This window comes from Chelonia mydas, chromosome 1 (genome assembly GCF_015237465.2).
Source record: "Chelonia mydas isolate rCheMyd1 chromosome 1, rCheMyd1.pri.v2, whole genome shotgun sequence".
Classification (NCBI taxonomy): Eukaryota; Metazoa; Chordata; order Testudines; family Cheloniidae; genus Chelonia; species Chelonia mydas.
The window spans coordinates 79,540,071-79,551,512 of record NC_057849.1 but is presented as its reverse complement, the minus strand read 5'-3'; the positions used below and the strand labels follow the sequence as shown (position 1 = coordinate 79,551,512).

General features: G+C 44.7%; 1 protein-coding gene across 3 annotated transcripts; it reads left to right on the top strand.

Moving 5' to 3' along the window:
* Positions 1–17: 17 nt before the first annotated feature.
* Positions 18–11,075, top strand: LOC102943332 (glutamine amidotransferase-like class 1 domain-containing protein 3A, mitochondrial). 3 transcript variants are annotated; one of them, XM_037895428.2, is made up of 4 exons: positions 18–406; positions 6,148–6,319; positions 8,956–9,160; positions 10,781–11,075. In XM_037895428.2, the coding sequence occupies exons 2-4, from the start codon at positions 6,178–6,180 to the stop codon at positions 10,971–10,973; spliced, it is 540 nt and encodes a 179-aa protein (XP_037751356.1). In that variant the 5' UTR covers positions 18–406; positions 6,148–6,177; the 3' UTR covers positions 10,974–11,075. The 3 variants fall into 3 exon arrangements, with proteins under 3 accessions (XP_037751356.1, XP_037751345.1, XP_037751363.1); XM_037895417.2 differs by lacking the exon at positions 18–406 and adding an exon at positions 4,183–4,391; XM_037895435.2 differs by lacking the exon at positions 18–406 and adding an exon at positions 4,463–4,643.
* The last annotated feature ends 367 nt before the right edge of the window (positions 11,076–11,442 follow it).

Genomic DNA, 11,442 nt, shown 5'->3' with positions numbered 1-11,442 from the left:
GAGGAGGCCCATGAGGGTCTGGCAGAGACAGTTGTGGGGCCCTTGCAGGGTCAGTTGGAGGGGCTCATGTCTTTTGGTTTTGGCTTTTTATTTATTTTTTTTTCAGCACCATCAATGCTGGTTCATACAGCGCCCCACCACCGACCAGCACTTAACTCACACTTGCCTGCCTGGCTTGGACTGGGGCAGTAGGCCAGGGGCAGCGCCGACCAGGGTCAACAAGCTGTTTGCATGTGATCCGCGCCAAGTGCAGCATCGCCTCATCTCCGCAGGTGGCTCTCCCAAGCCTGCTGGGTCTTGCGTGCATGCCCATTCAGAGCCTGCCTCCTGTGAGCTGCCCTGGGCGAGTTAGGAGCCCGAGACAAGCAGCTGGAGCTGGAAATACTGGGGCGGAGCAAGCCTGCAGGTGCGTTTGGGCTCCTGGCCTCTTCCAACCAGGAAACCATCCTCACTGTCGCTTTGCAGCCTCACATTGGCTCTGTGCCGCTGCTGCTTTGCTGATATGCACCCTTCAATGTGAATCCCTGCTGGGACTGCTTCATTTTTAGCTATTTAATGGAGGGAAAATCTGGTACCAGCCAACCCTGGTCCCTGCTATTTTGCACTGCTTGCTATTTTGGATTCACCCCCACTTCCCCCCTTTTCCCCCCAAATGTGATGGGGTGGGATGGGCTAGACACTTCATTTACTATCGAACCACTTGGAAGATACAGGAATCTTTGATTTATCATTTGCAAGTGCCAAGATCAGGGCTGATGGAGAGACTCTGTAGGATGTAATTGGGAAAAGTGCCTATACCAGGTGCACTGCTGGGACTGAAAGAAAAAATTGAATGTCTTTGCCTATTCCATCCACTTAATGGGAAAATGCTTCATCTTTAGAGTGCACTTTAACTAACTGGGTGTGAAATCTGACTCTCCACCTAGTGTAGATAAGGAAGAGCAATTGTATTTAAAACCCCTAAGGTTTCAGAGTAACAGCCGTGTTAGTCTGTATTTGCAAAAAGAAAAGGAGTACTTGTGGCACCTTAGAGACTAACCAATTTATTTGAGCATAAGCTTTCGTGAGCTACAGCTCACTTCATCGGATGCATACTATGAAGTGAGCTGTAGCTCACGAAAGCTTATGCTCAAATAAATTGGTTAGTCTCTAAGGTGCCACAAGTACTCCTTTTCTTTTTACCCATGGCCAGTCTTTGGAACAGATCTCAGTGGCAAGGTTTCCCCCTAGTAGCAAGATCTGCCTGATACAGAGGTGACAGTAGTATATTTTCTCCTCTCTTCACAGGTAGAGGGGGAGCAAGGTTAATTCTTAGAAGAGAGGTTCAGGCTAAACATTACAATGAGAGCTGATCTTCCAGAGACCTCCTTACAGTAACCATAGCTTTGCCCACACTAGAGTCTGCAGAAATGGCTGGGTGAACTGCAGGCCTCATGAGCCTGAGTTCAATAGCCAGGCCCATTTAAGTCTTTGGCTTCTTTAGTAAAACTGCCAATTGGTGCTGCTTACAGTGGTGATGTAAAATGGACCCTTGTCCATGAGGCCTACAGGGACACCACCAAATCTTCACATAGACCACAAAAGAGCCATCAGATGGTGACAGTTTAGAGAGGCTACTAATTTGGGCTAAATTTAAATCAGCAAATTAGAGGTGAAATGGTCTGTATCCTATTACTGGTCCCCAGATCAATCCTGTGCCTCTGTAAAATGTTCAGATTTCAGAAGACCGTCAGCATGGCACATTGATTTTATTTATAGTTTTATACTGATATATTTAGGTTGATACCCAATTTTACTGTTAGTGTTTTAATCTTTCTTTGTATCTTTATGCGTTTTATTGTAGAGCTCCTGTTTTTGTAGATAGATTCTATAACTAAACTGTTCTTTTATTCAGATTTGTTTCCTACCTTGCATTTAGTATTGTAATATTGAATGTTACCTGCTTTGTCCAGAAAGGCATGTATTTTTATTGCATGTACTAATTCCGAGCTTTTGTATAGCACTTTTAATCTGTAGCTCTCAAAGTGCTTTACAAAGGAAGGTGTAGGCATCATCATCCCCATTTTGCAGACAGCAAAACTGAGGCACAGAAGTGCAGTGACATGCTCAAGCTCATACAATGGGTCATTGGCAGAGCTCGAAAAAAAAAACCTAGTCTCCGGATTGAGTCTCAGTCCATTGCTTTATCTACTAGGCCATACTGCCCTACAGTAAGTGAGCATGGATTGTCTACAAATCCAAATAATAAACAAGTGTAACATTAAAATTAAGTAAAGACAGGGCTGCTGAGGGTGTTCTTAAAAAACACCTGTAAGATGGCAAGACTACTGAAAGTCTTACCCAGCAGCAGGACTGTTGCACAGAATGCATTGAAGTCAGGTCCAAGACAACACTGACACGGTTACATGCTCTGCCTTGTCATGTATGTACTTTACACAATATTTTAATCCAGGAACTATAACGTTAATGAATTCTGGAAAAAATGCCCATGGCTATTTCTGAGTCTGCCGCTGAGTCTAGTTAATTAGTCTGACTAACTGAGGGCCCCGTGCAACTCCTCTTGACTTAAATGGAGTGGAATCAGGTCCTCTATCAGCAGACAAACAATGCAGAAGAGCTGAGAGCAGCTATAGAGATCAGCTTCTGGGAGCTAGTTAGATTGCTCTTTTGATCTCAGTCTCCAGAAGTGTCTTAATAAAATTTAAAAATTTTGTTGAAGAAATTTGAATTGATGCTCTGTGACTTATCAGTACAAACCAGCACCTTTCCCATTTCTGGATGACAGAGGGCCAGAGGCTATAAGGAATAAAAAGAAAGAAAGAGGCAAGAGAGAACTTCTGCAGCAACGGAATCCTTAGGTGAGGTGTGACTGTATAAAGCTGCAGGGGAAAAAATGCATTAATAGTCGCAGAGAAGAGACTCTTGATAAGGAAGCAACAGCTGCTATGTTATTAAAACTGCCTTTGCAAAAACATCTCTTCGTAGTACTTATGTTCAAGCAGACATCTGTCAGCATATAAACAGACTATGCCATCCAATCAGAAAGTTATAAGTGTAGCTGGATCACAGCTGATGAATCTGATATATAGAGATTGTTCCATGGGATTCAAAGCTCAGTTGGATTCATTTTGGAAAATACACAACAGCTTCTACAGCTATATAAAAGCAGATCTAAGGCTCCATGAACCATGCAGATGTCAACTCATTTTCACTTATAATACTGAAGTAATATAGGAGAGGAAATAAGATGTGCCTGTTTGCATTTGGTGCTTGTTATTACTATTCCCAAATGAATGATTTAATGAAGGACTGAGACTTCAAGTAGCCAGATAGAAGAAATAAGAAAGCTCATGACAGGCTCTCATTGGAAATAAATAGTCCAAAACTAGAAGAATGGTTCCAAAGCATATGTGAGGTGGTTGTTGTAGAAAAACTATTGTGGTGGTTACATACCCAGCAAAATAGACATAGGACAAATAGATGCTTACATATGTGTTTACCATTTATTCAGTACACTTTCACATGCAAAACCCATTTGTTTTGTAGCAGGTCAGGCAGTCAGGTACCTGATTTTTAACTTGAAAGACCAAGTTTTGCACATACACCATAATCCTGTAAAGTTTCCTGTACATGCTTAATTTTAAGCACAGTTTAGTCCCTCTGAAATCAGTGTGAGCACAAATCTCTGCAGGATGAGGGCCATAATATGAACATGGATTGTGTGTGCAGGAAAACTGGAACCCCTTGAAAAATTGGTTTATGCATATTTACTGAGCGTCAACTGCAGCGGGATACTTATAATTTGTCTCAGGAAACCAGTTTGTGTAGCGTGAGAGACAGAGACCTTACAGCGCCCATAACACTGTTAAGGGCCAGCTGCTGAGCACTGCATGACATGTAGATGATGGGGACGAGCTTCTTGGCTACTTTTCTGCGCAGCACCTGGCACGATGGGGCTCTGCTCTTGGCGTTGCTAGGTGCTTCAGGAACACAGACGAAAGTGTGATTATTAATCAGAAGCGGCTGAAGCACTTTCCAGGCATATTCCCTTTAGGGACATTATGGGTGATCCGTTCCTATTGTCTTGACTCCAAATCAACAAATCCCCGCTCCCTGCCCGTCCCCGAGGCTCGGATTGGAGGCGGCCCCTGTCGTGCTTAATACAAAGGCCGCTGGGCAGCAGCGCGGGGCGTGTAGTCCCAAGCTTCCGGTGCCGCAGTTCCCGGCGCGTCCTGCAGCGGGTGCCTGGCCGAGCCGAGCCGGCAGCTCTGAGCGAGCGCGGCATGGGGAAGCGGGTGGCGCTGGTGCTGGCCGGCTGCGGGGTGTTCGATGGCAGCGAGGTGCACGAGGCCTCGGCCGCCCTGGTTCACCTCAGCAGGGGCGGAGCGCAGGTGAGAGCGGAGCCGCGCTGCACGGGGCGGGTCCCCAGCTCGGGAGCAGCCCCGGAGCGGGGGAGGCCGTGCTGCGGGCCGCTACGCCGGAACGGCCGCCGCCCCTTGGCGGGGCCTGGTCGCCGCGGGAGCCCCTGGGGCAGCTGCTGCTGCAGCGCGGGTGGGACCCGTCGTGTCTCAGTCCAGAGTAACGGCTGGCCGGGGTCTTTGGCACGGGGACCCTTCTCCGCAGGCCGCAGACGCTGCGCTGTGGTGAGCTAGGTGACTGCAGCGACAGGTTTCAGAGTAGCAGCCGTGTTAGTGCGCTGTAGCTCACGAAAGCTTATGCTCAAATACATTGGTTAGTCTCTAAGGTGCCACTAGTACTCCTTTGCTTTTTGCAGCGAAAGGGGGGTCTCTCTTCTTCCCCCTGCCTGCCACCTCCTCTCATGGCCCCCTCCCCAGCCCAGGGTCAGAAAGAGCTTGAAAAGTAGAGGTGGGCCCGGGTTTAAAAACTCTGATCCAAATACCTGCCCTCTTCTCCCCCCTACAACTTTGGATCTGGATCCAGATCCAAATTTTGCTGCTAGCCTGTGTCTTGGGCTAAATCAGTTTTACTGGGAGACGTTTGAACCTGGATCCAAATTTTGTGCTTGGGCCCCACCTCTGTATTCAGACAACAGAGACTGGCCCCGTCTCAGTTGTGCATAACAGATAATGAGGTGCTGGGCCTAGGAAACAGCCCTGGGAGTCCATCACAATCAGGGACCTGGGTACAGATTTGAGATTTATTAATGGATAAAAATTAGATATTTCCTGTGCTTGTACAAAATGCAATAAATGCAACCGACGAAAGGTGTAAATAGAAGTGTGAAAAGCATGTTCCATAGTAGTTATGCAAAAATATCAACCATACCACTTTTTTTGAGGCTTCATGGTTTTTCATGCTGACTTCTAAAGGCTTGTTGAAGAAATGTTCTTCTTTTAAAACCATTTTGTTCTATCTCTTTAATCTTTCAACAAAAGGATAGGTTGCTGGATGAAAATGCAATTCCCATGGCAGTGAGCTATGACTGTGAGGTAGAAAGCACATTTTCAGAAATAGAAAAGCAGAAAAAATCAGCCAACAAAATTGCTCTTTCTAGAAACATTTTTTTTTTTTAAAGTTTGCTCTAATACAGGGGTTGGCAACCTTTGGCACGCACCCATCAGGGTAATCTACTGGTGGCTGCAAGGCGTCTTGTTTACGTTGACCATCCACAGGTACTCAGCTATAGAGCCATTCTCTGCTGCCCAATGACAGGTGACTGCTCTAACCACTGGGTTAAAAGTTATAAATTGGGCACCACGACCACGTCTCCTCTGCCTCTTCCGCCTCCTGCCATTTGGTGTGGAGTGAGGCAGGCACCTAAGCTGCCTGTCTCTGGGAAAGGGTTCCCAACTGTGGATTACAAACAGAGAGCCTGCTCCCTGAAGCCCAGAGTTAGGTACCTAACTCTCTGTGAAAGGGTTGGGGCTTTGGACACAAGATCCAAAGCTCCTGTCCTTGGCATCACCCATTGGCTATTTCAGGTGTTTCCCCACCTAGCATGCTGGCTTTTGTGGTCCGATTCTCAGACACGTCTATTTCCCAATCCAGTGTTCTTGGGTAAGTGTGTCTAGTTTTAGTGAAGTTGTTGAACTGATATGATCCCTGGAGCTCTGCAGCTACAATGTGTTTTCCTAGTCTTAATTTGTTTCTATGTACAACCTATTTTGTTCTGTATCTGTATCTTAGGTAAGGATATTTGCACCCAACATAGATCAGATGCATGTAGTAGATCATTTCCGAGGAAGTCCAACAGAAGAGAAGAGAAATGTGTTAGTTGAAAGTGCCAGGCTAGCAAGAGGCAACATTGAAGATCTGGCTGAACTGAAAGTTGGTGAATTTGATGCAGTCATTTTTCCAGGTGAGTTTTGTTTTAAAAATAAACAGAAAATAAACTGTCCAACTTGAGAATCTTTCTTATAAACATGGATTTTGTAGAGGGTCTCAAAATATTTCTAAATAAAAATTACTCCATATAGCTCTCCTTGTTAGGTGAGTATTGTTATCCCAATGTATAGGTGTCAGGATGCTGGATTTAATGTTAGCATACATGTCACATTGTTCCTTCTCCCTAGAAGTCTTGTAAACTCCCAATTCTCTACCTATGGACAAGAACAGAGCGCAGAGGAAGAGCAGAACAATGACAGAACTTGCCATTATACAACACTTGCTGTACTTTAGTGACTCTAAAATGGTTGCCAGAGTGTGATTCCCAGCTGGATAACATTCCCTGTCTGACATTTTGTTGAAATTATAGCTCCACTTTGCTGCTGACATAGCAACACTTAGCACTTCTATAACTTCTTTCATTCATAGATCTTAAGATGCTTTACAAATATGGGTAATTATTATTTCCATTTACAGGTGGGGAAACCAAGCCCAGCAACCTCTGACTTGCTCAAGGTCGCTTTCCAGAATCACGTATACAAAACTTAAAGTACTAGCACCTCAGTTGGCCATTAGCAGCATTCATTTTTAAATCATGATAGTGTTTTCTGCAGTAGAGCTGGTAGAGGGAGCACCAGTATAATACAGTACAGTAAAAGCTGTTTTATCTGGCACTTCACCAAGCAGAAAGCTCTATAAACCAGCATTTCTGATCTTCATTGAAATTCCGGTTTATAGTCCGGTTGGGGCAGGGCCAGCAGGGGGTTGAGGCACGGGAGGGGATGTGGAGTGCAGGCTCCAGGAGGAAGTTTGAGTGCAGGAGGGGTCTTGGGGCAGCGGGTTGGTGCATGGGAGGGGGTGCTGGATCCAGGGGGCATTCACCTCTGGGTGGCTCCCTGCAAGCAGTGCCCTGTCCCAGCTGCTCCTAGCTGGAGACACTGCAGGCAGCTCTGCACGCTGCCCCCGCCCCGCCTCAAGTGCTAGCACCGCAGCTCCCGTTGGCTGGGAGCCATGGCCAACAGGAGCTGCGGGGGCAGCGCCTCTGGGCAGAGGCAGCGCACCAAGCTGTCTGCCACACCTCTGCATAGGTGAGTGCCCCACGGATCCCGCACCCCAACCTGTTCCCCTGAACCCGCTCCCAGAGCTTGCACCCCAGCCCCGCACTCCCTCCTGCACCCACACTCGCTCTCTCTTAGTTAACCAGCATTTTTCACTTACTAGCAGCCCCCATTCCCTCAACATGCAGGATAAAACAGCTTCTACTGTATTAATAAACCCATTTCCCAGGGCGGTGGTGAGTTGGTAACATCATCAGTGCTGCAGGTGTATAGGCAAGTTAACAAATTCCATATGAAGTTATTACTCCATTAGAAACCTGGTGGAGGGGACTGGGAAGAATGAGCATCAAAGGGAAACAGTGTAAACTTTAAGATTAAAATCTTATTTTGGAACTTCCAAGATAACATGCAAAACAGTGAGTAATGGGAATAGGCTGAAAGCAAGAAATTAAAATATTGTCCCTTTAAAATAGTTCTTTCAACACTATCATTTATTGTAGGAAAGCCAATGGTTGTGTGCATTACACAAGGAATCAAATATTATTGGATGATTACACTTAGTAATTTTTTATTACTTTTGATAATTTAAACTAGTGTAAATCCAGCAAATGATATTGCAGTAAAATTTAATCTGTTTCTATCAAGAAATGAGGATTAAGTACAGACACAGGGTTGCTTATTATAGCGCATCTCCAAAGATGCTATTAAAAAAAACAAAACACACTGCAACTTGCTTTATAATTCACAAGAGATACAGCCCAAAGCTCCTAGTAGTGCAGTGTCCTTAAAGTGAGACATCTCAATAACTGTAAAGGCCAAACAGAGTTAAAAGAAAAACATATTTTTAATAATTGTTTATATCTTGAACTAAAACTTGCAAACTAAATTACTCTAGAGGATAAAATATATTTGCTTTATCAATCTCCATTTTCTTCATCTGGAGTGTCTAGAAGACTCATGCTGCTTGTACCAAAGAAAACCAACAGGGATTGGGACAGAATTCCTGCCTCATAAAATAGCCTAGCCCACAACAAGAATGCTTAATCATATTTATCAACTGAATGCAGGCTTGATTTCCCCCAACACTCATGAACTACACAAGTATTGTCCAATTCTCGGTTAAATGTATCATCATTCTTGTTTTTTAGTTCCACCTTGTGTGTTGGTAGGTGCAGATCAAGTGGTAAAACCTAGTGGGGAGAGAGGCCTCTGCTGGGTGGGTTTGAAGGTTAAATTCTTCTCTCACCTCCTGAAGAGGGTTGAGCCTCCTTGCTGGGGCGTGTGGGAATGCTTGCACATCTGCTGCCTAGGCAATCCGGGATTTCAATTGTTAATGTTGTAAATCCATCATGGGTTGCATGCTGAATGGTTAGTGGGCTGAACTTCAACAAATGTAGATAGGCTATGGTTAAAAACTCTGCTTTGGCTTTAAAAAAAAAAAAAAAAAAAAGGGGTACAGTGTCCTTCTAGTGCTGTAGCAGATAACTAATTGCTCTTCAGACTGCCTTAAATGTGAAGGTATTCCATTTTTTTTCTTTTTTCTCCCCCCAAGGTGGATTTGGTGTAGCAAAGAATCTGTGTTCCTGGGCAGTGGATGGAAAGAACTGTACTGTCAATGAGCTTGTGAAGTCCACTCTTCAGGCTTTCCATAGTGCTAAGAAACCCATTGGTTTGTGCTGTATATCCCCAGTGCTGGCAGCTAAAGTCTTCCCAGGTTGTGAAGTCACAGTTGGCCATGATAAAAATATAGATGAAAGGTAAGACAGGGTTACAGACGCTTTATTTTGTTATGTGCACAAAATATCACAGGCTTATGATGTCAGCATTTCCCAGAGAATGCACTAGTCACATCCTTTCTTATTTTACAATGTGCATTTCATAATAGCAGTAAGAAATGCACTTTTGGAGGCAGAGGGCTGAATGTGTGAGGCTTGTTGGTTTGTTATGCACTTGAGGGGGAATCATAATTTACCCCTAACCAAGAAATACACTGGTCCGGTACTTGTGTGCTAACAACATCCATAGTTGTTACATGGGTAATATATATAAGTAATGTATGCTTCAGAGCACAATCAGGTTACTAGGTGCCTATGGTAAGACAGCAGCTTCCCATCTTAGCATGGTATTCCAGAATTGTCCAGTTTGTATTGTCCTTGTGTCTTCCCTAAAGCATCTGCTACTGGGCCACTGCTGAATTAGATGGACCATTGGTCTGATTCGGTTTGGTGGTTCTGTGTTTCAGGATGTTAAACTTGGCTGCTGGCAGATGTCCAAATGATAACACTAAATAATCTTAACAGACTCTTAGGCCCGTGTCATGCCTTTGCCATTCTCCTTGCTCTCATTGTTTTAATGGAATTGTTCTTTCTGGTGGGATGGTTTTGAAGGCGAGGGCATGGGCAGGTAGCAGATGAGAAGGAAACCTAGCAGGAGTTAATGCTGCTTCATGTAATGTTAACTACGGATAGGATATCTGAATGGAATTCTATAAACTCAGCCAAGAGTGATGGGCAAACCAGCTGTTTCACCCCTCTCCTTAGAACAAAATCAGTTCACTGCAGATGTGGTGGAAGGTCTTCTAGACTAGAAGAATCCAGAAGACAATTTAAAGTTGCTGAGAGCCTAACCTTGCGTCCAGGCCCCTCAGGAGAATGTATTTCTGAGTGCCAAACATTATGATTGGCATCTCCTCATAAATTCATCAAAAGATTTAGAGTTTTGCAGTTATCGAGGTCATGGATTTGTACTGTAGATGGCAAAACATCTTGATTTGGCAAGATATCAGATCAGCAAAGAAAAGTACTCCCTCCCCACACCCTATTTATCACTGAAGTCTCTGTAAATCTCAAATCTGGCTGTGTGAGATCCCTTCATGTCATCACTAAGGCTAAGATTTTTGTCATGGATATTTTTAGTAAAAGTCAGACAGGTCATGGGCAATAAAGAAAAATTCACGGAAGCAGTGACCTGTCTGTGACTTATTAAAAATATCTGACAAAATGGACTGCAGGGTATGCCTGCAGCTCCAGAGGTGCCCTTGCAGCCCTGGGTTCCTGCAGCAGCCGGGAGCTGCAGGGTACTCCCAACACCTGCAGTGGCTTGGAGCTCTGGGGGCTGCCAGAGGCAGCAGGGGTACCCTGCAGCTCCCTGTGCCCCCCACTCCCACCCGGGCAGTGCAAGACCTGCAGCTTCCAACTGCTGCAGGCTGAAGTCACAGAGGTTGCTGGAAGTCAGATTCCATGACTTCTGCGACCTCCATGACTAAATCGTAGCCTTAGTCATCACTGCTAGAGGTGGTTTGACTATTTCTGTAACTCTCTCTCTGAAGTGGATTGCCAAAATCTTATGGCTACAATGTTTCTGTTTAATGTTAACAGGTTTCCTGATGCTGAAACCGCATCTGCTATAGTAGAACTTGGATGCAAGCACATTTGTAAAGATGTAACTGAATCGCACGTGGATGCCACCAACAAAATAGTCACTACTTGTGCTTTCATGTGCAAAGCTCCTTTGCATGAAATCTTTGATGGAATAGGAACAATGGTGGCAGAAGTCCTGAAACTCAGCTGAGGGAACTCTGATTCTGCTATCCCCTGCAATGAAATGACTACCCAGTAAATATAAAACATTTACCTGTACTTAACTATATTAATAAAATAATGCAGTTAGTGAGCTTTTTTTCCTCCCTTTATTTGAAATATAGGCAGCATCTCTTTAGTTTTATTCCAAGACTATGGTAGGAATCCTTCTTGCCTAAATGGGTTTTTGTAATGCCCAAGTGTAATAAAATGTGACAGCAGAAGAATTAAATCAGTACAGCAAAACCACAGAAATAATCTGGAATTTATGTTCCTGTGACTCTTTAAACAAGCCTAACACTAATATTTGTTACACCAGTTAGACCAGTGGTTCTCAAACTGTGGGCTGGGATTCCAAAGTGGGTCACAACCCCATTTTAATGGGGTCACCAAGGCTGGCATTAGACTAGCTGGGGCCCAGGGCCAAAGCCCAAGCCCCACCTCCCAAGGCTGGGGCCAAA

What these genes read in the sequence shown, in the direction of transcription:
- LOC102943332 (XM_037895417.2), top strand. Translation starts at nt 4,284, where the DNA reads ATGGGGAAGCGGGTGGCGCTGGTGCTGGCCGGCTGCGGGGTGTTCGAT. An exon ending in TGATGCAGTCATTTTTCCAG is followed by an intron (nt 6,320 to 8,955) that starts GTGAGTTTTGTT and finishes TCTCCCCCCAAG; the next exon opens with GTGGATTTGGTGTAGCAAAG. An exon ending in GATAAAAATATAGATGAAAG is followed by an intron (nt 9,161 to 10,780) that starts GTAAGACAGGGT and finishes TAATGTTAACAG; the next exon opens with GTTTCCTGATGCTGAAACCG.